This window comes from Barbus barbus (assembly GCF_936440315.1).
Source record: "Barbus barbus genome assembly, chromosome: 24".
NCBI lineage: Eukaryota > Metazoa > Chordata > Actinopteri > Cypriniformes > Cyprinidae > Barbus > Barbus barbus.
Window position 1 is genome coordinate 2,398,414 of NC_136752.1, and position 25,812 is coordinate 2,424,225.

Below are 25,812 nucleotides of genomic sequence, written 5' to 3' on the forward strand. Positions count from 1 at the left end.
CTCAAAAGCAAATAAAATGCTGGCCAGTTTAGTCCTCAGAAGTATTGAAACTATACTAGTAAGTTTAATGCTAGTACATTATTATTATACTTACTATAAATCATATGCTTGTAAAACAGCTTAAGTTTACATACAATTTAGTTTACTAAACTTAATAAAGTCTACATGTTTTCTGTAAGAGTGAATGCACATACCATACAGTTTTTGGGGTCACCCAAAAACTCATTAAGTTTTATCAGGTTTATGGTTAAACTGTTTATTAGAAATGCCAATGGAGATATTTAAGTATGTAATTGAAGGTAAGAAATAACCAATGTCTGAAAACAACTCTTGATATGATGTGGACTCTTAGTACTTCTCGAGCTAAAATCCTCCAGAGCAAGGTTTAGAAGCAGTCACTGAGAGACTTGTTCTGTGGAAGCTGTAAGTCTGATCCCTATCCTTTCCTCCGGTCCTGATGAGAGAGATGGAGGATCCATTGTGAAGCTGTGCTGTCGCTGCATTCAGAGACCGGGCTTCAGGGTGATCTCCGGAAGCTCAGAGAGCCAGAGCTGAGAGATTACAATCTAAACTGCGACATTACTGCTGGAGAGAGATGAAGTGTCCTCCAGTCCTGGGCTGATAGATCTGCTGCTCACCGAGCGGGAATATATTGCCCCTAATGGGCCGTCGTTGCACTGGAGTCTGGGCACGCGGAGGGACTGAAATGGAGGACGTCTATTCTGGAGGAAAAACATTTTGGCACGCGTCTCTCCAAATGATGAAGGACATATCGCTCTTCACCCGCTGACAGAGCCCCTGAAATAAAAATATTTTAAAAAACGCACCCCACGCATCACATTGCCATCAATAAGGATTTTTCCTTGCTCTCATTGTTTACTCAGAGCCGTGGTAATGATCAGCACAGCCAATGCAAATGTGTGTGTGTGTGTGTGTGTGTGTGTGTGTGTGTGTGTGCGCACTCTTGACAGGTGAAGAGATGAGAGCGCCGAGCTCAATATCTGGTGAAATGATGCCAACAGGAAGAGGATGTGTTTGTTTTTGTCTGTGTATCTGAATTGTAGTTTTCTCAGCAGTATACTGTAATTAATGCTGTTTAAGTCAGACATCACTGGTACTAGTGCTTATAGTCATGTGATGAAAGTTTGAGCTCCAGACATGAATGATTTCTCAAATTGTGTGTTGTTGTGGAGAGTGTCCTGCTACCTTACCAGAAAACAAGTGAAAAACTCGACAAGTGAAAAATCTTTTTTTTTTCCCGTATTCTATTTTTTTCATTTGGAATTGTATTTTATTTTATTTTAGGTTAAGTTAATTTTCTTTTCTTTTCCCTGGACCCTGTTGCATTCCAGTTGTTTTGACATGGAAAGGATTTTCTTTTTTTTCTGGAAATGTTAATGTTAAGTTAAGTTTTGTCATTGGACTGACACTTACTGACTTTGATTTTGCACTTGTTTCAATAATTTCCAAAAATAAATACAAAACCTGTACTAGCTGAAAGAAAACGTGTTGACAAAAAGATTGAATCCAATATTTGGTGAGAGATTTACAAACAGGTCGTTTTTAACTAGGAATACCAAAGGTGCTATAGGCATCTTGAGACTTTATGGAACTTTTTTTTTTCTAGAAAATGTAATATTTCAATTTGACATTCAAAATTGAATTTGTTAGTCCAATACTAATAATAAAATAAAATAATAGGTACAACATTTCTGTTTGATTTTCAGGCATTTATTTTAGTATGTCCAACTGAAACAATCACTTAAGTAATAATCTTAATAAAGAAATCTTTATTATCCAATGCATAAATAATAATCTTCAAATTGTATATTGTCTTGCCAAATTCTGTGTACATTTTTATGACTGCATTCTGTGATTCTGCCTGCATTTTCCACATCACAGAAATCACCGGGCCCTAATATAACCAAATATACATCTTAGCAACAAGCAGCCATTACACCCCTGCAACCAGCTAGCAACACCCTAGCAACCACCCTGAAAACCTCACCACACAGCAAAGCACTAAAGCTCTTTGTTTGCTCTCCAGTGATGTAGTTCTCTGGATTGAATACATTTACACATGTGCTCCGGCATGCAGACACTCAGGCTCTCATTGGTCGTCCTTCAGGCTGTCAGCCTGTGTTCTACACTCACACCTGGCTTTCCTGAAGAAAAACAACACAATGAGAGCCTCCTCTCTCTCTCTCTCTGTCTCTCGTCATAATGTTCCTCCTCTTCGGTCCGAGAGTGTCATATGTCTGTGTGTGTTGTGAGTCATCAGCCTTAAGCGATATTGATTGTGGTACATGCAGGGCTTCAGATGTAATCAATGTTTCATAATTTAAAGTCATTTATGTGTTCAGTAGAAACATGATGGATGATTGTGGGAGTAATGGATGTTTAGACAAACACAAAGCTTCTGCTCGCATTCTTAGCTGCATCGCTACTCAAAATCTAAATACATGTGCAGGATTTATATAGTATGCATCAAGTGCTTTGCTTAGACTTTTGTGTGTGTGTGTGCTTTAAGAGTGGGTTGATAGATGTCTGCAGCTAGTGGTGTGTGTGTGTGTGTGTATTTTTATGATGAGGTTCTGATTGACAGCAAAGCTGCAGGCTTCCTCATCCAGACTCAGAGACAGGGCACACGCACGCACGCACGCACACACACACACACACACACACACACACACACACACACACACAGACACACAAATAGGTCTCAGTCAAGATTACCTTCCAGAAATGTTGAGACCTTGTGTTTTCTGAGGAAGATAGAAGTGCAGAAAATATATGCTGAGAATAAACTATATTACAAGATCTCATATTTAAAATATAACTATTAAATTTGAAGAGAAAAAGTTTAGTATTTCAAGACTTGAAATGAATCTGAACCCAGAATAAATTCTTACTTAAAGTTGTATTTAAAGATTTGAATTTAGACTTGAGATTAAATTCTTTAAAACTTAAAAAAGTCTAAATAAAATATCACTAAAAAGTTGTTGTATTTCAGTATTAAAATTGTTACATGTCAAGCTGTTAGATTCTGCAGTGGAGATCTCCAATGAGCACATATATCTGATTTAACCTGGAAATACAGCAGATTTAACCATTAAAACATAAGTGTTCATTTATCAGTTTCTGCATGTCTGTCAATGTACATGGATCATCATTATCATTTTAAGGTTATATGACTAATAACTTTTGGCAATGCTAGATTTTTCACATATTCTTGTTCCAAATAAATTGAGACAGGAAAGGAAGCAAATAAAGCACATGCTTTCTCCTGCTGTGTGTTTCATGTGCAGGTCTGATCTGAATATGTCACTGCTGTGTTTTCTGTTTTATCAGTGCATTTTGTTTGTTAATGCTCGTGTGCATCAGTCTGCATGTGTATGTGTGTGGTTCATGTGTGTGTGTTTGACGTGACATGTCAAGCAGCGACACCAGTGATGTGCTTTATCACGCTGTTTTTGGATCTTGTGTTAATTAAGAGAATACGTGGAATATTTGCTGTTAACATGAACCAGTAAACAATTGTGACGAAGGAAAACAAACCTGTATATGGTGACTAGCAAGACATGAAATATACCTTTTGCTTTATGAACATAAATGCTTTTTAAACTAAAATATTTGTGTAAAACAAAACAACACACAGACAAATGTTTGTGTATACGGAGGTCGCAGACTAGGTTTAATGCACAAGAACGTTTTCTTGTTTATTGTTGGATGTAAAATGGGTTGGGGATGCGCCTATACTACATTTCTCTCCCAACTTAAGTGACGTATTGTTTACTAGCTGTTTTATTGACGTCTTTCTGCACTGATTGAGTGCTTACATGAGACAAGATTTATTTTGGTAAGTTGTACTGTATCTTTCAACACCTTCTGATGTTCATTCATGTTTATTGTGTGCTTTAACTTGTATTAAAGTGGAAGAGACTTGTGATGTCACGTCACATTTAAGAGCGTCAAAAGGCCATTTATTGTTTGAATTTTGTGATAAAAGGGATATTATTTGAAAACTTGTACGAAGCAAGAAATTTGGGTGGGAGGCGCACTACAAAAAATGTTTGGTGAAGGGAAAACTGTGGACTGATTATCAGCTGTTTTTAAACAATTGACTAAAGGCCAATAGTGTAGATAATTGCTTTTATTGGCTGAAACATGACATATAGTCTCTTACATTTAGAATTAATGAGAGTAACATGTTAGTTTGTTGAAAGGACTGCATTCACAGCACTGAGTTGTTAACACAAAACAGTAGTTGCAGCTCTAGTCACTAAAGTCAACTAGTTGGTTAGTGGAGTCGACTGCTTCGTCCAGTGATTTGGAAATTTGAGCGTGACTCATGCTGTTCACACTCTCACCAGTCTCATTATTCAGAAGCAGCCTGATTATTCGGGGGGTTTTAAGTGGACTGGAGGTTCAGGCAGCCCGCTGACGGTTTTGAAAGTGTCTAGCCGTGCACATCTCCAGTTCAGAGCTGCTTTTGTCCAGGGCTGATGGGATAATTGCTGGGGTGCAGGATGTCACGCCAGTCCCAGAATATCTCCTCCTTTCTCTTTCTCTTTTTTTCTCACCTCATTTTTTCATCCTATGTTCTTTTCTCCTCTTCTCATTTGAGCAATTTTCACTCTTGGCAAAGCCGCTTCCTCAGCTCAGTTGTCTTCTGTGATCGCTGCTCCAAAACACACACACACACACACACACACACACACCGCAGGGTCCCACGGCAGTGGAAAACATGGACATGTCAGGGAATGGGGGGTAAAATATGGATTTTTCAAGCCTGGAAAATTAGTAAAATATTAAAATATTATTGAAATGTATATAATGTACTGCTTTTCAGAAGATTGGGATGAGTAAGATTTTTTTTAGGTTTTTAAAGAAGTCTCTTCTGTTCATCAAGGCTGCATTAATTTGATCAAAAATATAGAAAAAAAAACACAGTAAAACTGTGAAATATTATTACCATTTTAAACAGCTGTTTTCTATATGAATATATTGTAAAATGTCAGTTATTTCTGTGATCTGCAGCTGTATTTTCAGCATCAATACTCCAGTCTTCAGTGTCACATGATCTTCAGAAATCATAATAATATACTGATTTATTACCAACGTTTTTTAGTCCCTCTGATCCTTTTTTCAGGATTATTTGACTAAAAAGTTTAAAAGAATAGCATTTATTCAACATTTAGACTTCTAAAAGTCTTTACAATTTAACACAATTGATGAAAAAAACTTTCAAACGGTATTGTATATCGTTACTGCAATAAAAATATGACACAAAATATTGCATTAGCCAGATATCGCTGATGTAGAGTAAGCATGCATGATAATTACATGCCTCTATTAATTATTAAAGCTATTCATTCAAATCCAGTTATTAAAAACCTGACATAAAAAATTGACATGCTGCAATCTGGCTAATGCAATATATCTGTTGCTTTGTCATTTTTAACCTTAAAAAATATTACAGTATATATATAATATGTAATACATAAGCATGAAAACCAAAGGTTTAAGGTTAAAAATGACAAAGCAACAGATGAAACAGCTTGAAACTCTCTAAGCTTTAGTGGTGAAGCACAGACGAGCTCTGTTCACTAGTGAACCGATGCCTGATCAGCAGAATTACTGCAGCAGGAGAGAGAGAGAGAGCTGCGGCTGCACAACGGCATTCAGCCAGAACACTTTTGAAGATTTACATCATAATCGGCTCATAAGCATTACTGACCAAGAGCGGCCCGAGATTTGCTTTGGAAATGTCAGAGGCATTTTAAGAGAGATCAGTTTAAAGGGCCGGCCGCTCCGCTAAAAGAAAAGCGCTATCAATATTCCCTCACACGGGCTGCAGATGGCCGCGGCTCTAATTGAAATGGCTTCTCCTCCGTCTGAAAGCCGGACCTGGCCTGATACGACTGGGTCACTTTCAGATTGCAGGCTTAGCGCTCACGGGCTTGATCGCTGACATCTTGATGCCAGGGCACGAGATTAAAGAAAAGTACCGTACAAAAGCCAGACCTTGATGCCGAGGCAGAATACGGAGCGAATTCAACTCTATTCAGTCGTGCTTTGAGTTCAATAATAGAAACCTAAGGCTGACCTCGCCAGTCACAGGATTTTCAATTACGCCTTTTCTGTCCTCGCGTGGGTGTTTGCTTGAAAAGCTTTTTCTCCTAGAAATGAGCAACTGTTTGTGACAATCTGTTTTGTTTTCGAGACATTCTGTTTTGTTTTCTCTCAGTTGTATATGAACAGAGACGATCTCTGATGCTGTAATGACCGCAGGCCAATGAGCCTCGGACACAAAGACTCGTCTGTTTCACGTTTGAACGTGATAATAGCTAGTGTTAGTGTTGGGAGACAGCGTCATCGAACGGTGTAGTTTAGTAGCAGGAGCAGATAACAGATGGCTGCTTTAATATCAGAGGTGTGTAACAGAGTCAGGTTACACCTGTGACAATGAAGTGCACGTTAACATACTTACTATGGAAACAATATACTTACAATTTGCTGATGTTATTTGTAACTAAATGTAATTTTACTTACAAATTATATTTATTACATTTATCAAATTAAATTATGATGGTAAAGTAGAACTTCAGTACATCTTCATATGTACTTTCATAATTCTGTTGACTATGAAAGATGTTAAAGTGTTACTACTGAATGAACTGACAAGCATTGTCTAAACTTTGAATCTTTATTTTGTATCAAATAACACACTACAGTTAAAATGATACAAAGATGTGCTTTAGTGTGTTAGTCAACACATCAGCACATCTGCAAAACAAAATATCATTAAAACATGATTGAAAATGTGCTTTTAAGTACAACTTTTAATTTGACATTAATGCAAAGGGCACTGTTTAGAAGCGTCATGAAAGTTAAGTTCAAGTACACTTAAGTGTACTGGGGAAAAAAACTAAAAAACCTTTCTGAAGTACTCTAAAAGTGCCCATTCAATATAATTATGCACTCTTCTTTGTTAGGTAGCAGAGATGTGGTGTAATAATAGAGATGTTCTTTAATAGAAATGAATGGCATTCATGCAGAAACTCCTTTATTCATTCTTTATTCATTTATTTGATTGAGCGGTGTGAATGGGACAGCTTATCTAAAACACACATCCTGTTTCCTGTTTCTCTGCAGGTCATATTCGAGGCAGAGGTGACAAACGGCAGAAGAGGTTTCATTGCCATTGATGACATCCAGGTGCTCAGTTACCCATGCGGTGAGTCACGTGTGTGTGTGTGTGTGTGTGTGTTATTGTTTGGGATGGTGTGGTCTAGTAGTTAAAAGTCTAGACTGATAAAAAGGTTAAACCCCACAGACTATCATCATTGTGTCCTTGAGTAAGAGACTTAACCTCAGGTTACTCAGCAGCAGGACTGTCCCTGTTATTTAAAGCAGCTATAATTTCCTAAAACTCACACTCTCGTATGTCTTATAGCTGACTGTCCTTATGGAACCGGGACAAAAGGATCAATATGTTCATCAAGGATGCATTAAATTGATCAACATTTATACAGCAAAAGATTTTTATTTCAAATAAATGTTATTATTTTGAACTTTCTATTCATCAAATAATTCTGAAAAAGAAAATGTATCACAGTTTCCACAAATATATTGGTGCAGCACGACATTAGAATGATTTCTGAAGATCATGTGACACTGAAGACTGGAGTAATGATGCTGAAAATACAGCTGCAGATCACAGAAATACATTACAGTTTAACACATATTCACATAGAAAACAGCTATTTGAAACTGTAAAAATGTTTTTCACACTTTATTTTAAGGACCAATTCTCACTATTAAAAAAAAACAATAAACTCCTAATTAGCTGCTTATTAATAGTTAGTGCGGTAGTTGTTAGGTTTAGGTATTGGGCAGGATTAGGGGTGTAGAATAAGCTTTATAAGCACTAATAAACAGCTCTGATAATAACAGGCATGCTAATAAGCAACTAATTAATTGTGAGAATGAGTCCCTATACTAAACTGTTACCAAATGTTTTGCCATATTACTTTTTTCTGTATTTTTCATCAAGTAAATGTAAAACAATCAGTCCCCAAACTTAGTAAAAAGTAGTGTGTGTATAAAATATTTGTGGCAGGGCCAATATTACAACTGTTTTAATCGGTTTGCTCAACACAGTACCAAAATGGTACAGATACCATTTCATATTGAATCGATTCTGTTCTCATCAGTGAAATATTTTCAGGGAATGAACACTATGGACGCGAGCATCAGGTCAGCAGCGGTGAGTGTTTTTCAGTGAAGAGCAGCGCGATCAATAAATGATCAGAGAGGGCAGTATTAGCACAAGCAGTAAAGCCGTCCTCTCTGACACATCTGAGCCCTACACCATGTCTGATATATAATTAGCCCTTATTACACGCCGAGTACTGCACTTAGCATGAAGCGTTTAGGGGTCGAGTGGCGGCACAATCAGCATACGCACATGCACTTACACTTCAAATGTCAGTAATGTACATATGATGTTAAGTGATTAATATTTTGTCATCCAGCGGAGCCTCTCTCCAGGTGGATTGTCTTTCTCGTCTGCTGAGCTCTGATCGTGTAGCAGGTATTCCCAATTAACAGCTATTCCGCAAAAGCACAGGGATTACTGACGATCGCAACATGGATTATATTCCCTCCGAACGCTGCTAATAAAGCTTCCGGCTGATCACGGATGACATCTTATTACGCAGGATGCAGGAAGAGAGGGAGATGAAGGAGCTTTGTTGTGCTGCTGTGCTGGAGAGCGTTTATTTTGAGGGCAGCCCATCAGAAACGCTACTGATGTGTTCCTATTTGATGGGAAGCTGCTTCACAGATACAGCACTGTACAGACTGACACCTGCTTCTGCTGGACTTGTGAATATCGTCTGCTCACATGAAGAAAACACATGTTAGTTTTCCTCTGAGCCCCTTGGACAGAGCTATATTTCATTTGTTTTTTCATTTACATATTTAGCAGACGCTTTTACCCAAAGCAACTTACAGAAGAGGAAAAAAGCAATTTGTCAACAGTCACAATACACAATACCAGGTTTATTAGACAACAAGATTAGGAAGCAAGCTTTCTGCAGGAGAAATGCAGGGAAGAATCAATTTCATTACAGAAGCAATGCAATACATAACATTTGTTTAGTTCTTTGATCACTTGTGTGTGTATAAATTGATATGTTGATTATGTAATCAGATTTTTCATACTTTTTTTTGCACCAAAAATAGTCATACTTTAGTATTTTATGACCAATATCCACCCTTTCTATGATCCTTAGTAAATTTGGTCAACTTTTAGGAAGTGCACTAGTATCTACAGTCGTTGTCAGAATTATTGGCACCCTTGGTAAATATGATCAAAGAAGGCTCTGAAAATAAACCTGCATTATTAATCCTTTTTATCTTTTATTTAAAAGAAATCCCTAAAATCTAACCTTTCATTGAACTAAAACAATTGAAAATGGGGGAAAATCTCATTATGAAATAAATGTTTTTCTCTAATACACGTTGGACACAATTATTGGCACCCCTAGAAATTCTTATGAGTAAAATGTCTCTGAAGTATATTCCCATTCATATTCACAGCACTCCAGGGAGATTATAAACATGAAATTATCCAGCCATGGCTTCCTGTTTCACAGAAATATAAATAGGAGGGAAAACAAAGCCCACATTCCCTTAATCATAAATCACAATGAGAAAAAACAAAGAATATATTTCTGATGTGCAGCAAAAGATACATTGAGCTTCACAAATTAGTGAAGTGGCTTTAAGAAAATTCCCATTTCCACTATCTGGGCAATAATTAAGAATTTCCAATCAACAGAAAATGTTACGAAACTGCCTGGAAGAGGACGTGTGTCTATATCGTCCTAATGCACGGTGAGGAGGAGAGTTTGAGTGGCTAAAGACTCTCCAAGGACCACAGCTGGAGAATTGTAAAGAAAGTTTGAGTTTTGGAGTCAGAAAACCTTAAAAAAAAAAATGTCAAACAGCCTCTACATCACCACATGTTGTTTGGGAGGGTTTCAAGAAAAATTATCCTAGCTCATCCAAAAACAAACTCCAGCATATTCAGTTATCAGACACGACTGGAACTTCAAATGGGACTGGCTTCTATGGACAGATGAAACTAAAAATATGAGCTTTTTAGCAGCAAACACTCAAGATGGGTTTGGTGAACATGGGGATAAAAAGTACCCCATGTGTACAATGAAATATACTGATGTATTTTTGATGTTGTGGGCCTATATTTCTGCTGGAGGTCCTGGACATCTTGTTTAGACACATGGCATCATGGAGTTTATCAAATACCAACAGATAAAAAATCAATAAGTGACTGACTCTGTTAGAAATATTATAATGGGCCATGTTTGGATCTTCCAACCGTACAATAATCCAAACACAAACTTCAAAAACAACACTGAGCACAAAACCAAGCTTCTGCTGGCCATTCCAGTCCTCTGACCTGAACCCTGTAGAAAAGAGAGTGAGGTGAACTGAAGAGAAGAAGCACCGTCATGGAGCTGGGAATCTGAAGGGTCTGGAGTGATTCTGGATGAAGGAATGGTCTCTGATCTCTTGTCAGGTGTTCTCTAACCTCATCAGGCATTATAGGAGAAAATTTAGAGCTGTTAAACTGGCAAATGGAGGTTTCAAAAAGTATTGAATAAAAAGGTGCTGTTAATTGTGGCCAATGTGTATTAGAGAAATTTCCCCCCATTTTAAATTCTTATTCTCCAATGAAAGGTTAGATTTTTGTGATTTTTTTAAATAAAAGATCAAAAGGATTAACAACGCAGATTAATTTTCACAGCCTTCTTTGATCATATTTACCAAGGGTGCCAATAATTCTGACCACGACTGTAGATACTGTCCATTCATAGGAAAGACCCTACATAGGACCAGCGGTTTGGAGAAAGCCTTCCTGTCGCTCAAACAGTAGAGCACTACGCTAGCAACACCAAAGTTATGGGTTTGATTCCCAGGAAAAAACAAAACCTGATTTAGGGCCGGATTTACTAAACAGGGTAAATTAGCGTGAGAGTACAACCCCATAAAGAGAAGGATGGTTTACTGAGAGCGAGCAAATGAATCAACACAGAGACAGATCATTTCCATCAATGACCGATGCAATCTGCAACGAGTTAAGACATGCGTTTTGGGATGTTAATGGCGCAAATACCAGTAAATTGACTACTGCAAACCTTAGTAAATCACCTTGCATGATCCTTCCCTAAATTTAGCATCTGAAAGGGAAACTGCACATGCCTTTTTATCGCTAATGTTTCACCACGTCTTTAGTAAATCCTGACAGTAGTTGGCACTCGTGTGAGCTGTTAGTAAATCTGTCCCTAAATGTGTCATGAATGCAATGTAAGTCACTTTGGATAATTGATGGATGGACTAGCATATAGATGAGTACAAAGCTACAGATATGAACTAAAAGACCTTTTTTGTTACATTTTAAAAATTTTTACATTTTTGTTTCATGGAGTTTCTGACCTGGCTGCTTTTGTCTCTCTATCTTTAAGAGAATGAATGTAAATTCTTCTGTTGTTTGGACAAAGCTTGTAGAGCTCAAACTGAAATGTAAATGTTGATGGCTGTATGTTATTGTTCTAGAGAGGATGTGTTCTCACATAGTACTTTTGAAATATTTTACATGAGATCTGCATCTTCGTCTCTTCATCTCGTGTTCCTCTCTGTGTATGTCTAACCACGGATGTGCCAAATGAACACTCAGTCTAATTAAACTCGAGAGAGAGCCAATGAAACACTGACAGAGAGGAACAATCTACACGCAGTTTTACTTTCAGAGCCAGATGGGGGGAGATGTTGCCATTGGTTTGTTTTATGTATCACAACTCTTTATTGGATAATTTTCTGCAATCAGATAATAAAAATAACTGATGCCGCTGAACTTCCCCTTCCTGTGGCAAACTTTGTACTGCAGATTATGTGAATAGCCAATCAACTTTTAGTTTTCTATCCAGTGTCTTACACATGATTTCAGCTGTTGATCAAGGGCACAACGGGGATAATTCAGGGCTCGTCCTGGATAATCTTCAACCACCCTGCCACAGCGCTCAACAATAAACCATCAATTTTACCAGTAACACTTTAGTTTAGGCACCAATTCTCATTATTAACTAGTTGCCTATTAGAATGCGTATTAATAGCATATGGGCTGTTTATTAGCACTTATAAATCATGAGCATATTTTAGATCCCTTAATCCACCCATACCTAAACTTAACAACTAGTAATAAGCAGCAAATTAGGAGTTTGAGGCAAAAGTGTGACTGTTTAACTGTAACCATCAGTCTGCTGAACGCTGTGTCGGGTGTGTTTACTATATAATTGGGTGAAATCTTTATTTATTCTTCCTGCATTAATGCGCCTATTCTGGGAGTGGTGAGCTCTGGTTAACTCTGAAAGCTTTAGTATTATGATATTTCAGCGCTATAATGTCATGTGCTGTTGTCTTTTCCTTCGAATGCAGATAAATCGCCTCACTTCCTGCGTTTGGGGGATGTGGAGGTGAATGCCGGACAGAACGCCACCTTCCAGTGCATCGCCACCATCCGTGATGCTGTCAACAACAAACTCTGGCTGCAGGTGGGACAGTTTGAACACACACACACACGCTCTCGCTCTCTCACACACACACACACACACACACACACACACGCATACAATATTTTTTTTCCTCTCCATACAATAGTTCACGAGATCACACTGACATATAATAAATAGAATAAATTGTATGCGTATTTGGTGTGCTGTCTGAGGGGAGGGCTCCAAGCTCAGAACTTTGGCCCGAACCCAGAATACCCCCCCCCGTACAGGATGGGACAGGAATAGTTGTAAGTGTGGAGAAGGGGTGGCGGAGGGAGTGAAAACTGTCAAGGAACAGAGGTAATGTGCTGTGTATATATACACCTCTTCTCTTGTTAACTGGGTTGATTACTGATTGTGCTCCTCTTGTGTTAATTAGGTTAAGTATCTGAACATGCTCCTCTCGAACTTTGTTAATAAATCATCATAAGTCAATGGGAACCATAACATTTTTGGTTACCTGCATTCTTCAAAGTATCTTCTTTTGTCTCCCTTTGATTGCAACCTGAATGCAATGTATTTAAATGAAAATATTATAGAAATACTTACATTTATATAATGTTGTCTTTGAAATATGTTAAAAGTCAACTTCTAAATGCACTGACACATGTTTATGGTAAACTACTTTAATGTCATTTCTATTGAAAATGTGTATATCGTTTATTTAAATATATTTGTAATTAATTACACATTTGTAATGATGAAGTTGCAGTTACGTGCATTTAAAATAAATTAACTTAAAATTTAATACAACACATTGCAGTTACAATTTTAATCAAGTACTTTACATTTGCTTTGTGTTATCAAGAGAATATTAAAATATGATTTCAAATGTATTTGTATGTAAAACTTAATTTAACACTATGTGCACTTTTTTTAAAAGAATTGTGAATTTAAGAGGCCTTTTATTTCATTATCATTTGCAAGTCTAGTTTAAAAATATTTGAAATATACTTGAAGTACACTAAGAGCACAATTAATGCACTTCGTTTTCACAAGTGTTTGATTTGGTGTTGTTGCCCCTGCTGTCTGTGACCCATTGAAATGAAAGCTGGGTTGTGACCCGTCAGTTGAGGACCATTGAGCTAAAGCTCAGAGAGTGTTTTTAACACGAGTCACGCTTTAGATCAGACCACAGCTCTCAGTGAGACGAGCTTCACCCTAATTGGTCGGGAATGTCAAGTTCAGGATGTGCGGGAGCAAACAATTCTGCTGTTTTTAAGTTTGACTTCACAATAGTCAAAGAATTGCATCAGTTTTGGAAACTATATCTCATATTCATGGTCAACGGGTATATATAACCACAATTACTAATCAAGCAGCTGTAGAGAGACGCTGGCTTCATTAAAACTGAGCCTGTCACAGAGACAGCGTTTCCTCTCGCGTCCCGCAGGAAAGTCCTGCTCTCTTAATGATATCCGCATCAGCGGGGCGTTTGTGTCCGTGTGCTGCGCTCGCACCGAGGTGAAGCCCTTCTGCTGACCTTTGATTTTGATTAACTAATAAAAGGCCTTCCCTTTCTGAGGAGACAAAGTGAGCAGCAGATGACTGAACGAGAGGAAGTGCCTGCCGGGGAAGTAAAGTGTGGAGGAGAAGTGACCTTTTCTGCTCTGATACACGAGGAGGTGAAAAACGGAAGAAAACAAGCGCATGCTGGTGTCTTCTGACTAATAGGAGTCGGCAGTGTTAAAGAGGCTAATGAATGATGGTCTGCGGCGCAGGCTCTCACACTTCACTCACACAGATCGCCTGTCACTGACCGCCGTCCGTCACGGATTCACTCAGGCATATTACTGGAGCTTCACCGCTCACGAGTGCCTGATCCCGCTGAAACCAACCCTAAAGCCCCAGGAACACACCAAGAACGATGACTGTAAAGATAATGATATTAGCATCCACACCAGCGTTCTTTTGTTCCACAAAGAACCATTCAGTCAAAGGTTCTTTAAAGAAGCATCTCTTTGAAGAACCGTTTTTCGCCACAAAGAAGCTTTTGTGAAACAGAAAGGTTCTTCAGATGCTATCTTTTCCATTGTTTTTTTGTTTTATTTTTGTACTGTTGATTGTTTTCTCATCCAATTTTTCCCTCCTATACCTGAACATCACTGATCTGTAAAGTAACTACCAGAAAATATCTAGTCAGCATTTTCTCTAAAAAATGACAAAACTCTTCCAGCACAAAACAAGGAACATGACTGGATTCAATCAGTTAGACATGCAAATATTTCATTTTTCATCTCTTGTGTTGTCACTTACAGCGGCGTAACGGAGAAGACATTCCCGTGGCGGAGAAGAAAAACATCAACCACAGGAAGTTTGCGGCCTCTTTCCGACTGAGAGAAGTGACCAGTCAGGACCAAGATCTGTACCGCTGCGTCACCCAATCAGAGAGAGGATCCGGGGTCTCCAACTTTGCTGGACTCATCGTCAGAGGTAAGGACTTGTTTTGTTATTTATGCTGTTATCGTACTTTTCTGTACTTTAAAATGCATAGTTCAGATTCTTAAGTTCTGAATAGTTCAGCCATTATATGCCAAACGTCTTTCCCAGTCTACAAAAGAGAAGCATTTGAAATGTGAGAAATTAATAAATAAATAAACAAAAATGAATGAATGAATAAATAAATAAATAAATAGTATTATTGTTATTTAAAATAGTAATAATAATAATTATTATTATTATCTAAAATATAATTATGAAATGTTTTACAGTTCAATTGTATTGTAGTGATATTTCTTTAATTTTTAGAATTTAATTAAATAATAATAATAATACATGATTTTGTTTAAAAATATTAGAAGTAGTTTCCTAATATGTTCTGTCTGTGTTTTTTATGAAATAATGCACATACAATTTCATGGCTAGTTAAAAACCAATATTTATGGCCAGTAAGTCAGTAAATCACCGTCTATTGACAGATTTAGCAAGATGTTAGTTTTAGGCCCTGCACACACACCTGTGACTACACTACAGTTTTATTCCATTTGATTGTATTGTTATCAGATTATATGTGCCAATTATTCATTTAGCAGTTTCTTAATACTCAATATTGTGTTATGAAAGGCTACGGAAGGCATGTTTATTATTATATATAATGTATAAAGGCTGTGTTTGTATAGACCCTGTTTAAAGCCTCATCACCCAAAGCTCTGTGATTTTCTCAAGTCAACGAGACACATCCATGGCTACAGCGACCATCTGCTTATTTAAATGCCGCTAAATATTACAAACATATTCATATCCGAATTAGCACTGGGTGCATGGTGCCGTATTAATATGCACCACCGGATTATGCAAACGAATCTCATTGGGTGTTTTCGGGTGACTCTGGGTCCGGAAAGTGCCGTGAAGTTTGCCGAGCGCAGATGCGACTCTGAAAGGAGTGCAATAGTTAGCAGCGGCCGGAGGGCAGACGGGTCAGCTGAGTATCAGCCACACTGACAGCTCAGATATCTCCACCACACTTCCCCAGCTGACATCCTGCTACAAGGATACCAAAGATGGTAATTTCAGCGGAAATTTTTGGGCCATGGATTTGTGCGTGCACTAATGGGAGCTGGCACGGAGTTGCCTATTGTCGCGCATGACCCCGGGCTAGTGCTTTATTAGCTCCCGCTCTCCCTAATGCGGGACGACAGCGGGCCCTCCCGGCTGTTTGGGGCCGCTTTGTAACAAATGAAAATTTCAGTGGCGGATTCTTACGCTGGAGAAGTATCGATCTGCGTGTCCCCCAGCTGCAGGAAGAAAGATGAAAGAGGAAAAAAACGAACGTAAAAAAACACAACAGAACACAGTTGTGGCCTCAGCATGCGGGCAGGGTTTGCAGTAATGACATTAGCCCTCTCTCGCATGGAGAGAATAAACTGAATTGACGAGACGTGTGCTGTGAAACCGATTCGAACGCAAACAGTCAATAAACACCGCCCTGTTTTTATTGGACATCTAAAGCGACGTCTCCTCACACAGCTGCAGAAAGACCACCGCAAACTCGCTCTTCAGAGAAAGCCTCCAGTTAGAACTGAAATGTTGTGGTTTTGCAGCCTGACGTCGCTGGAGAACAGGTCCACTAAGGACTGTGATAATATTATATATTATATTATATATTATTATAATTTAAAAGAACTGTTTTCTATTTGAATATACTGTAAAATATCATTTATTTCTGTGATCAAAGCTGAATTTTCAGCATCATTACTCCAGTCTTCAGTGTCACATGATCTTCAGAAATCATTCTAATATACTGATATACTGCTCAACAAACATTTCTGATTATTACCAATGTTGAAAACAGTTGTGCTGCCCAATATTTATGCATGATATACTACCATTCAAATGTTTAATGTGTGTGTGTGTGTGTTTAATATAAATTAGTACTTTTTTTATTCAGCATATATGCATTAAATAGATCAAAAGTGACAGGAAAATCATTTATCATCTTACAAATTTCTATTCAAATTTTTTGAACTTGCTATTTATCAAAGAGTCCTGAAAAAATGTTTCCACAAAACATTAAGCAGCAAAAATAGTTATTTCAAAATGTAATAAGATTTCACAATATTATAATTTTTTTATTAAATTAAATGCAGCCTTGGTGCCCTAGTAAAAAAAAAAGTAATCCATTTAAAATACTTTTATTTCATAGTAAGTACAGTTTAAATCTATTAACATATTCACTGACATATCGCTCAGGACTTACTGATATAAAAAATATAATTCATCTTTATCTGGAGTATTTCTTTATTGCACAATGCACATTTCTTAATATTAAAGGGGTGGTTGATTGTGATTTCACTTTTTTAACGTTAGTGTTTAATGTTGTTGTTTGAGCATAAACAATATCTGCAAAGTTGCGGTGCTGAAAGTTCAGTGCAAACGGAGATATTGTCTTTTAAAATTATGGCAGTTTAATGCCTACAAAAACGGCTCGTAGGGATTACAACGAGTTGCTTCCCGGGTTTGTGACATCACAAACCCAGACAAACCCCACCCAAACATGCAGCAAAGCGGGCGAGGCCATGTTGTGCTGCTTTAGAGAAGAGGAAGAGAAAACTAGGGGTGCATGTAAAAATCTATTCATATATGAATCGCAATTCTGTCTTCTAACGATTCTAATGGATTCACAAGTGTCATTGTTCTAAAGCAGTGGTTCTTAATACTGTTCATCATGTCCCCCTAGTCTCGCGTAAGACTGACGGCTGAAGGTCTGGAATCCATGGCAGCTTTCATTGGCCAAGGCAGTTTGACCGACATGTCCAACAACCAATCACAGTTCATTTCGTTCAGCGTCACGTCTCAGGGGTTGGAAATGTCTCCACAATAACAGACTCTCTCGGATGTATTTTAAAGATTCTATGCCGCAAACTTTAAATATTTCACATAGTTTTGAAAATCCAGCGTTTAGTTGATCCTGATAAGCGCTCGTCGTCACAGTTGTAAACACGACGGCTTTCTTCTTTCGTGAGGTGGTTTGGCGTCATGGTATCTTTGTTTCCAGGAGGAACATTAAAGAACGCGACACACACATCTCCAAGAAATCCTGTATAATTCAACCAATCCGATGACGACTTTGGAACTCCTGAAGTGTTTCCAATTTTGTGTGGCATGTTGTCTGAGGCTGAGACTAGCGTCCCCCTGCTCCGCACATGCTCTGCATCTCTCTCTCTCTCTCTCATTCAGATCATCAGCTCAGCTCCAACAATGAACTGTTCCCTTTATACACTTATTTTCACATAGCTATGAAAAGCGTCATACATGGACGGGTGCCGTACCGTATTAAAGCTTTAATCATGATAAAACCGTATATTAAAAGCTAACAGAAGCACTAGCATTTACAAATAACACCGTATCTTGTTCTGCGCGATCCTATTCTCTGTCTCAATCGGGCTCAAATTGATAAGCAATAGAGACGACGCCATTGTTTACGATACGAGCACATGCTGAAGTGAGGGGGGGGGATGTTCAGACGCGCTCTAGAGGCGGTTTAGCCAATCACAACACACTGGGCCAGCTAACCAATCAAAAACCCATGGTGTATTTCTGAGGGAGGGGCTTCATAAAACCAGCAAATAATCAGCGCGTTTATAGGAGAAGGGACAGAGTGGTGTGGAATAAAGATAAATTATGTGAAAAATAATGTTTTTTTTTTTTAAACGAAGCATTAACATGTTAGACTACACCCCATAAACACGATCAAGCCTAGAAAAAAAACAGTCAACCACCCCTTTAAGCCTAAAATCTGTTTTGATGTCACTATTGATGAGGATTGTATGATCTTTGGATAAAATCAGTCTTTTAAAGTGTACCTGAAGTATTGCAATAGTTTCACTTTAGCACAATCAGATATACTTCAATAAATCTTTAGTTGGACGTCACTTTATTTACACATACATTCACTTGAGGAAACAAAGCTTGAGGATTTGAATGTTTGAAAGTGAATAATTTAAGACATTTATATTGTAAAGTGTTTACTCCAACACTACGAGTATGAACACCCTTAAATCTATTTCCATTAGCTGTCAGGTGTGGGTGAAGGGATGAGAGCGAGGACTCAATTGCAGGAGGAAATAGGGCTTATTAATTATAAAATAAAATAAACAAAAACTACCCCGTAGGGGAAAACAGACTGACAAGGCAAGGCAGGACTTCACACAGAGTAACATCAACGACAAACCAGCACAGGACTGCAAACACAAGGAGATTATAAAGGGAGCAAATGAGGAGGGTAACGAGTAAACACAGGTGGGGCAAATAAACCAATAATCAGGAAACAAGGTCGGTGGGGTCAAGACAATTGACATGTGAGCACATGGCACATAGAAGCAAACAAGACAAGCCATGTGCTCTCACAAAACAAAAACACAAGCACATGGCCAGCAAAACAAAATCACTAGCTATGTGCAAAACCGGACACGAACATGCAGCTAACGAGGAGACTCATAAGCTGCATGTTCACAAAACATGACAAACATGAAAGCATGCATCCAGTGAAAAAACACAAGCTGCGTACCACATAGAACAAGACAAAACAAGAGAAAAAAGCACGCGGCCAAAACCGAACCACGTGCCGAACAAAACACACACAGAGGACAGAGGAGCGCACGGCCCGAGCGAACTAGAAATTGCACGCTCCCACAGCGAGAACAAACCTGGAGCGTGAGTGTCCGAACCCCGACACGAAACCAGAACCGAGCCTGAACAAGACAGGAGTACCGGGATCCAAACACCACGCCTCAACATGAAACAGAGAAATTCACCAGACAACAAGACAAGAAGGGAGTGTCAGGGCTCCGTCACAAAACCATGAATAAACTAGACCGAAGTGACAGAACCCTGACATTAGCAACATGAGATAAAAAATGAAATGTCCTATCACAGTTCAAAACACAATATCACAGCAATTTATGACAAAGTAATCACATTATAATTGTTTGACCAAATTGTGCAGCCTATATATAAACAATCAAACATAAAATCATAAATTGTACAAATAAACAAAAAAATACACACACACACACATACAAAATGTATTTGATATTTTAACTGTTTACTTGCATGTCATGTGACCATTAACCAACACCACAGAATTCTGAACAAATATTAATTTCAAACCTCAGGTTGACTTCACGTAAACATTTTACTTCTGGCAAGAAGTTTGGGAATCCCTGTAAATGACTGATTTGAAGAACATCAAAAACAAAAAAATGTTGAATCCTCAAATAACCATTGTAGCCAAATCAAGAAACCTAAACAGTCACCCATCAGCAGACCCCCAGAAACCTCCACAGATTTCTCTCAGATGCAGGTGTGTTTGTGTCGGAGCAATATGGAGACGATGATTGTTTGCTACTTGTGATTTTCTAATGACTGGATGACAGGCTGTCACCCTCCTGTGCGTGCATGGCTCTCCGTCGTAAACACGCCAACTGATTGGTGGTAAATACGCCTAGAGAGACAGCCAGAGATCAGGAGTTGAAACGAGGCAGATTTTAAAGACTCCACGGCGCGTGACGACGGCACCAGCTCAAAGACAGATCGTTAAAGTTTGATGAAGCGTGATCGGCTGATGCTTCCTGATGATGAGCACACACAACAAACGCAAACAAACTAAAAGAGCCCAAATGTCAACAACTCTGAAATCTGAGAGAATGGAGAACAGAACAGGGCTGCTTTTCATTAATGTCACAGGCATCGGCTTCCTGTTGGGGATGCGCATCAATGATTCATTCAGTTTCACCAAATACACCCTTCATGCGCTCACTGGCATTCTGGGTCGAAAGTCAACATTTAGCCAAGCCTGTGAGCAATATTCATTAATGCTCTCAAAGCTGAATTTTGCCACTTTGAGAAAGGAATTATTGAGCTGTTCAGTGTCACTCAGTAACATTTGTTTGTTTTGTTTTATTTTTTTCTGACAAAATTCTCTTCTGCTGACCAAGGCTGCATTTATTTGATGAAAAATACATTAAAAGCAGTAATATTGTGAAATATTATTTTTAAATTATTTAAATTTAAAATAACTGTGAGTATATTGTAAAATGTAAATTATTCCTGTGATTTCAAATCTGTATTTTCAGCATCATTACTGCAGTCTTCAGTGTCACATGATCTCCAGAAATCATAATAATATACTGATTTACTGCTCAACAAACATTTCTGATTATTATCAATGTTGAAAACAGTTGTGCTGCACAATATTTTTGTGGAATAGAAAGTTCACAAAAACAGCATTTATTTAAAGTCTTTTGTAAACTTAGAAATGTCTTTGATATCAGTTTTGATTTAATGAGTCTTTGTAGAATAAAATCATTTTTTTTAGTTAAATAAATAAATACCCTAGTAAAAAAGTAATATACTTAAAATGCATTTATTTCATACTAAGTATAGTTCAAATCTATTAACATATTTACTGACATCTTGCTTGGGACTTACTGATATAAATATTATATCAGTACTTTATACTTTATTTGGAGTACTACTTGTGCACAATGCATATTTCTTAATGTCAAGCTCAAAATGTGTTTTAATGTCACTACTGATATAGGATTTATGATCTTTGAATATCTTTTTAATGTCTTTAAATGTGACCCTGGACCACAAAACCAGTCATAAGGGTCATTTTGTTTATTTCAAAATTGAGATTTATACATCATCTAAAGATTTCCATTGATGTATGGTTTGTTAGGATCGGACAATATTTGGCTGAGATACAACTATTTGAAAATCTGGAATCAAAAAAATCTAAATGTTGAAAAAAATCACCTTTAAAGTTGTCCAAATAAAGTTCTTAGCAATGCATATTACTAATCAAAAATGACGTTTTGATATATTTACAGTAGGCAATTTACAAAATATGTTAAAGGAACATGATCTTGACTTAATATCCTAATGGTTTTTGGCATAAAAGAAAAATCAATCATTTTGAGCCATACAATGTATTGTTGGCTATTGCTACAAATATATCTGTGCTGCTACTCATGACTGCTTTTGTGCTCCAGGGTCACATATGCAAGATATTTCAAGTGTACCTGAAGCATACTTGCAATAGTTTCACTTTAGCACAATCAAATATACTTCAGTAAACCTTTAGTTGGACTTCAGCACTACTTCCCCACAATTAGTTGTTCCAGTTTAGCAGACTTTACCAGTTTAGTATAGTAAAAGTACAATTGCAAGGTATTTTTATTAGTTTTTTCAACTGCTTAAGCACAAAATCTTTACTTGTCACATCGTTTCTGAAAGCTGACACTCAAACAGCAGAAGCACACACCAAATCTGCAAAAACATACACTAATTCTCAGCCTTTGACTCTTTTTGAAAAATACAACACGCGGTTCTCTATGTGACAGGAATGAATGTTATGGCAAATGTTTGCTTTTGAGATGTGTTTGTGATATTTTAAATGCAGTGCCTCATTTGCAAGAGATGTGAGGCATTTTGCATTGTGTGTGTGCAATTTTTGGATTTGTGTGTAAAGTTTTGAAAAAAAGAGGCAAAGTTTTGAAAATGCGTGTAAGCAGCTGAAAAAACTGTAAGTACATAAATATGTAAATGTATTTGTATTATACTTCGAATGAAATAAATGTATTTCAGATACATTTAAGTATATTTTATTTTTGACTTCAATCAATCAATCAGTCTTACTGACCCCAAACTTTAAGTTTTTTCTGGTGTCAATTATCACTTAGATTGCCGGAGAATTTAAAGAGCGTGCACTTGATATCGTCCGCTGGTGTGGACGCTAATATAGTTATCTTTATAGTTATCGTTCTTGGTGTGAACGGGGCTTTAGACTTTGATTAGGGGTCGATTGATGAGTTAGTTTTGGAGGCCGACTGCACACCTAGAAGCCGAGAGGTGACGGCACAGGAAGAGGTGATTACACATCTGTCAGCGCTGAGAGAGAGACAGACTGATGTGCAATAGACAGGGCTCAGTCTGTCTAACGCTGTCCGTCAGGTGTTAGATTGCCGTGTCCCTGATCCATATTCTGCTCGGCTGCTGTCATCTCTCTCCCTTCACAAGCCTCATCAAAACTTCACAATAAAAAAGCTGTGACGCTTCCCACAGGAAATATTTCCTTTTGCTTTTCCTCCCTTACATATTCTCCTTCCCTTTATCTCTGTCACTCTTCCTTTACCTCTTCTTTTTTAACCCGGCCTGGCTTTGATCAAACACGTCGCTGCCAGGTCCTGCGTGTGTGAAATGAATGACAAAGAAAAAGATTATTTTTTCTGACTATAAGACGTTGAGTCGAGGGCAAGAGCATTTTCCAATTGCATGATAACAGTGTTCAGCAGTCTAGGGGTGTGTGTTTGTGTGTGTGTGTTTGTGTGCGCGTGTGTGTGTGTGCGCGCGCATGTGTATGCATGTGTTTGTGTGTGTGTGTGTGTGTGTGTGTGCGCGCGCATGTACCTGTGTGTCCGTGTGTGTGTGTGTGTGGGCGCGTGCATGTACCTGTGCGTGTGTGTGTGTGTGTGCGTGTTTGTGTGTGTTTGTGTGTTTGTGTGTGCGTGTGTGTGCGTGTGTGTGTGTGTGTGTCTGTGTGTGTAAGAGAGAAGGAAAGACAGATGAGACAGGGCTTAAGGAAGGGTAACAGCAGGGCACATCACTATCATTCGCTCATGTCAGACACACATGATGGATGACCCGCATGAAACAGCCAGTGACACCTGACAAAAACAGATTCACGCTCACCATCTCGCTCTCAGAGCTGGATTTCATTCAGTTCAAATTAACGCTGGTGACGCCCCTGTTCAACCTAAGAACATCATTCTTAATCAGCTAAATTAAAAATAAGTTTTTGTTTTTGCCTATTGATAAATGATGTAAGTAAAATACAACACTAAAATGAGATAATCTCTTGTTCTCCACGCATATGCGGTTATTCGTCAGTGGAAAACAAAAGTCAATTCTTGAAGAAGCTCCTTTTCTACACAATAGCTTATCGTAATCACATCTGTCAAAACTTTAAAAGGACAAAGCGTACCATACCAGTATCATATACATGAATCCATTAGACTTGTGCACTGTATTCCAAGTCTTCTGAAGTGGTATGATGCTTTGTGTGAGAAACAGACTGACATTAAAAGGGATAGTTCACTGAAACATGATCATTGTGTCATCATTTACTCACCCTCATGTGGTTCCAAACCTGTATGACTTTCTTCTTTGCAAGATATTTTCAAGAGTGTTAGTAACCATACTACCATACATTTAGGTGACCATTTACTTCCAAAGAAAGTAAGTCACACGGATTTGGAAACACATGAGGGAGAGTAAATGATGACAGATGATCATTTTTGGGTGAACTAGCCAAGTCATTATTCAGTGATAATACTCCCTTCAAACATTTTGACCACTGTTATTATATTTTCATGGTATATTTATGGTGCATGTTGAGCTGTTTAGATGAATAGAACATTTCAAAATGTCTCCTTTTTTGTCGCATTTCATGCTGACTTTAAAGGAATAGTTCACCCAAAAATGAAAATTTGTTGAAAGTTTACTCACCCTCAGGCCATTCTAGATGCAGATGAGTTTGTTTCTTCATCAGATTTGGAGAAATGTATCATTACATCACTTGCTCACCAGTGGATCCTCTGCAGTGAATGGGTGCCGTCAGAATGAGAGTCCAAACAGCTGATAAACACATTACAATAATCCACACTGTCTCATCAAAATCCAGCCACATATTTGTTCTGAACTGTGAATGGCACTTGATCTTTGCAGATTTATCTCCTGATTCAGATCAGACAACATTTCCAATGTAAGAAGTGTTATTATGGAATATGAACTCATATTGTAGCCGTAATCAACAGTTTGAAGTTAAAAACACCTTAATGATGGATTTGTTTCAGCTTTTGTCTTCTCAAGATGTTAACTGCTGGACTGGAGTGGTGTGTTTTTATCAGGACTCTTATTCTGACGGCACCCATTCACTGCAGAGGATCCATTGCTGAGACAGTGATGTAAATTTCTCCAGATCTGTTCCAATACAAAAAATCAAGGATGTCTTAGGGTTCTGTCACTTTGGTCTAGTTTATTCATGGTTTTGTGACGGAGCCCTGATACTCCCATCTTGTCTTGTTTTCTGGAGAGCGCGCGGCTTCGAGTGTGCTCGAGCTGTGCGCTCTGTTTCATGTTGAGGCGTGGTGTTTGGATCCCGGTACTCCTATCTTGTTCAGGCTTGGTTCTGGTTTCGTGTCGGGGTTCGGACACTCACGCTCCAGGTTTGTTCTCGCTGTGGGAACGTGCGATTTCGAGTTCGCTCGGGCCGTGCGCTCCTCTGTCCTCTGTGTGTGTTTTGTTCGGCACGTGGTTCGGTTTTGGCCACGTGCTTTTTTCTCTTGTTTTGTCTTGTTCTATGTGGTACGCAGCTTGTGTTTTTGTTTTGTGAGAGCACATGGCTTGTCTTGTTTGGTTCTATGTGCCATGTGCTCGCATGTCAATTGTCTTGACCCCACCCACCTTGTTTCCTGATTATTGGTTAATTTGCCCCACCTGTGTTTACTCGTTACATTTATATTACATTTAGTCATTTGGCAGACGCTTTTATCCAAAGCGGCTTACAATTGGGGAATACAAAAAGAGATTAATCTTGAAGAGGCAATCAGACAGAGGAAGTGCTCGTAACACCAAGTCTCAGTCATTGTTCACATAAGTACAAGCT

At 38.2% G+C, this 25,812-nt stretch overlaps 1 protein-coding gene across 3 annotated transcripts in view; it reads left to right on the top strand.

Annotated features, from left to right (window-relative positions):
* LOC306844072 (receptor-type tyrosine-protein phosphatase kappa) overlaps positions 1–25,812 on the top strand; it is a 185,958-nt gene that overhangs the window by 75,968 nt on the left and 84,178 nt on the right. For all 3 annotated transcript variants that reach the window (XM_079375948.1, XM_079375947.1, XM_079375949.1), the window contains exons 4-6: positions 7,159–7,240; positions 12,529–12,644; positions 14,903–15,077. In XM_079375948.1, coding sequence (XP_079232074.1) covers positions 7,159–7,240; positions 12,529–12,644; positions 14,903–15,077 — 373 coding nt within the window. The remainder of the gene's footprint in view (positions 1–7,158; positions 7,241–12,528; positions 12,645–14,902; positions 15,078–25,812) is intronic.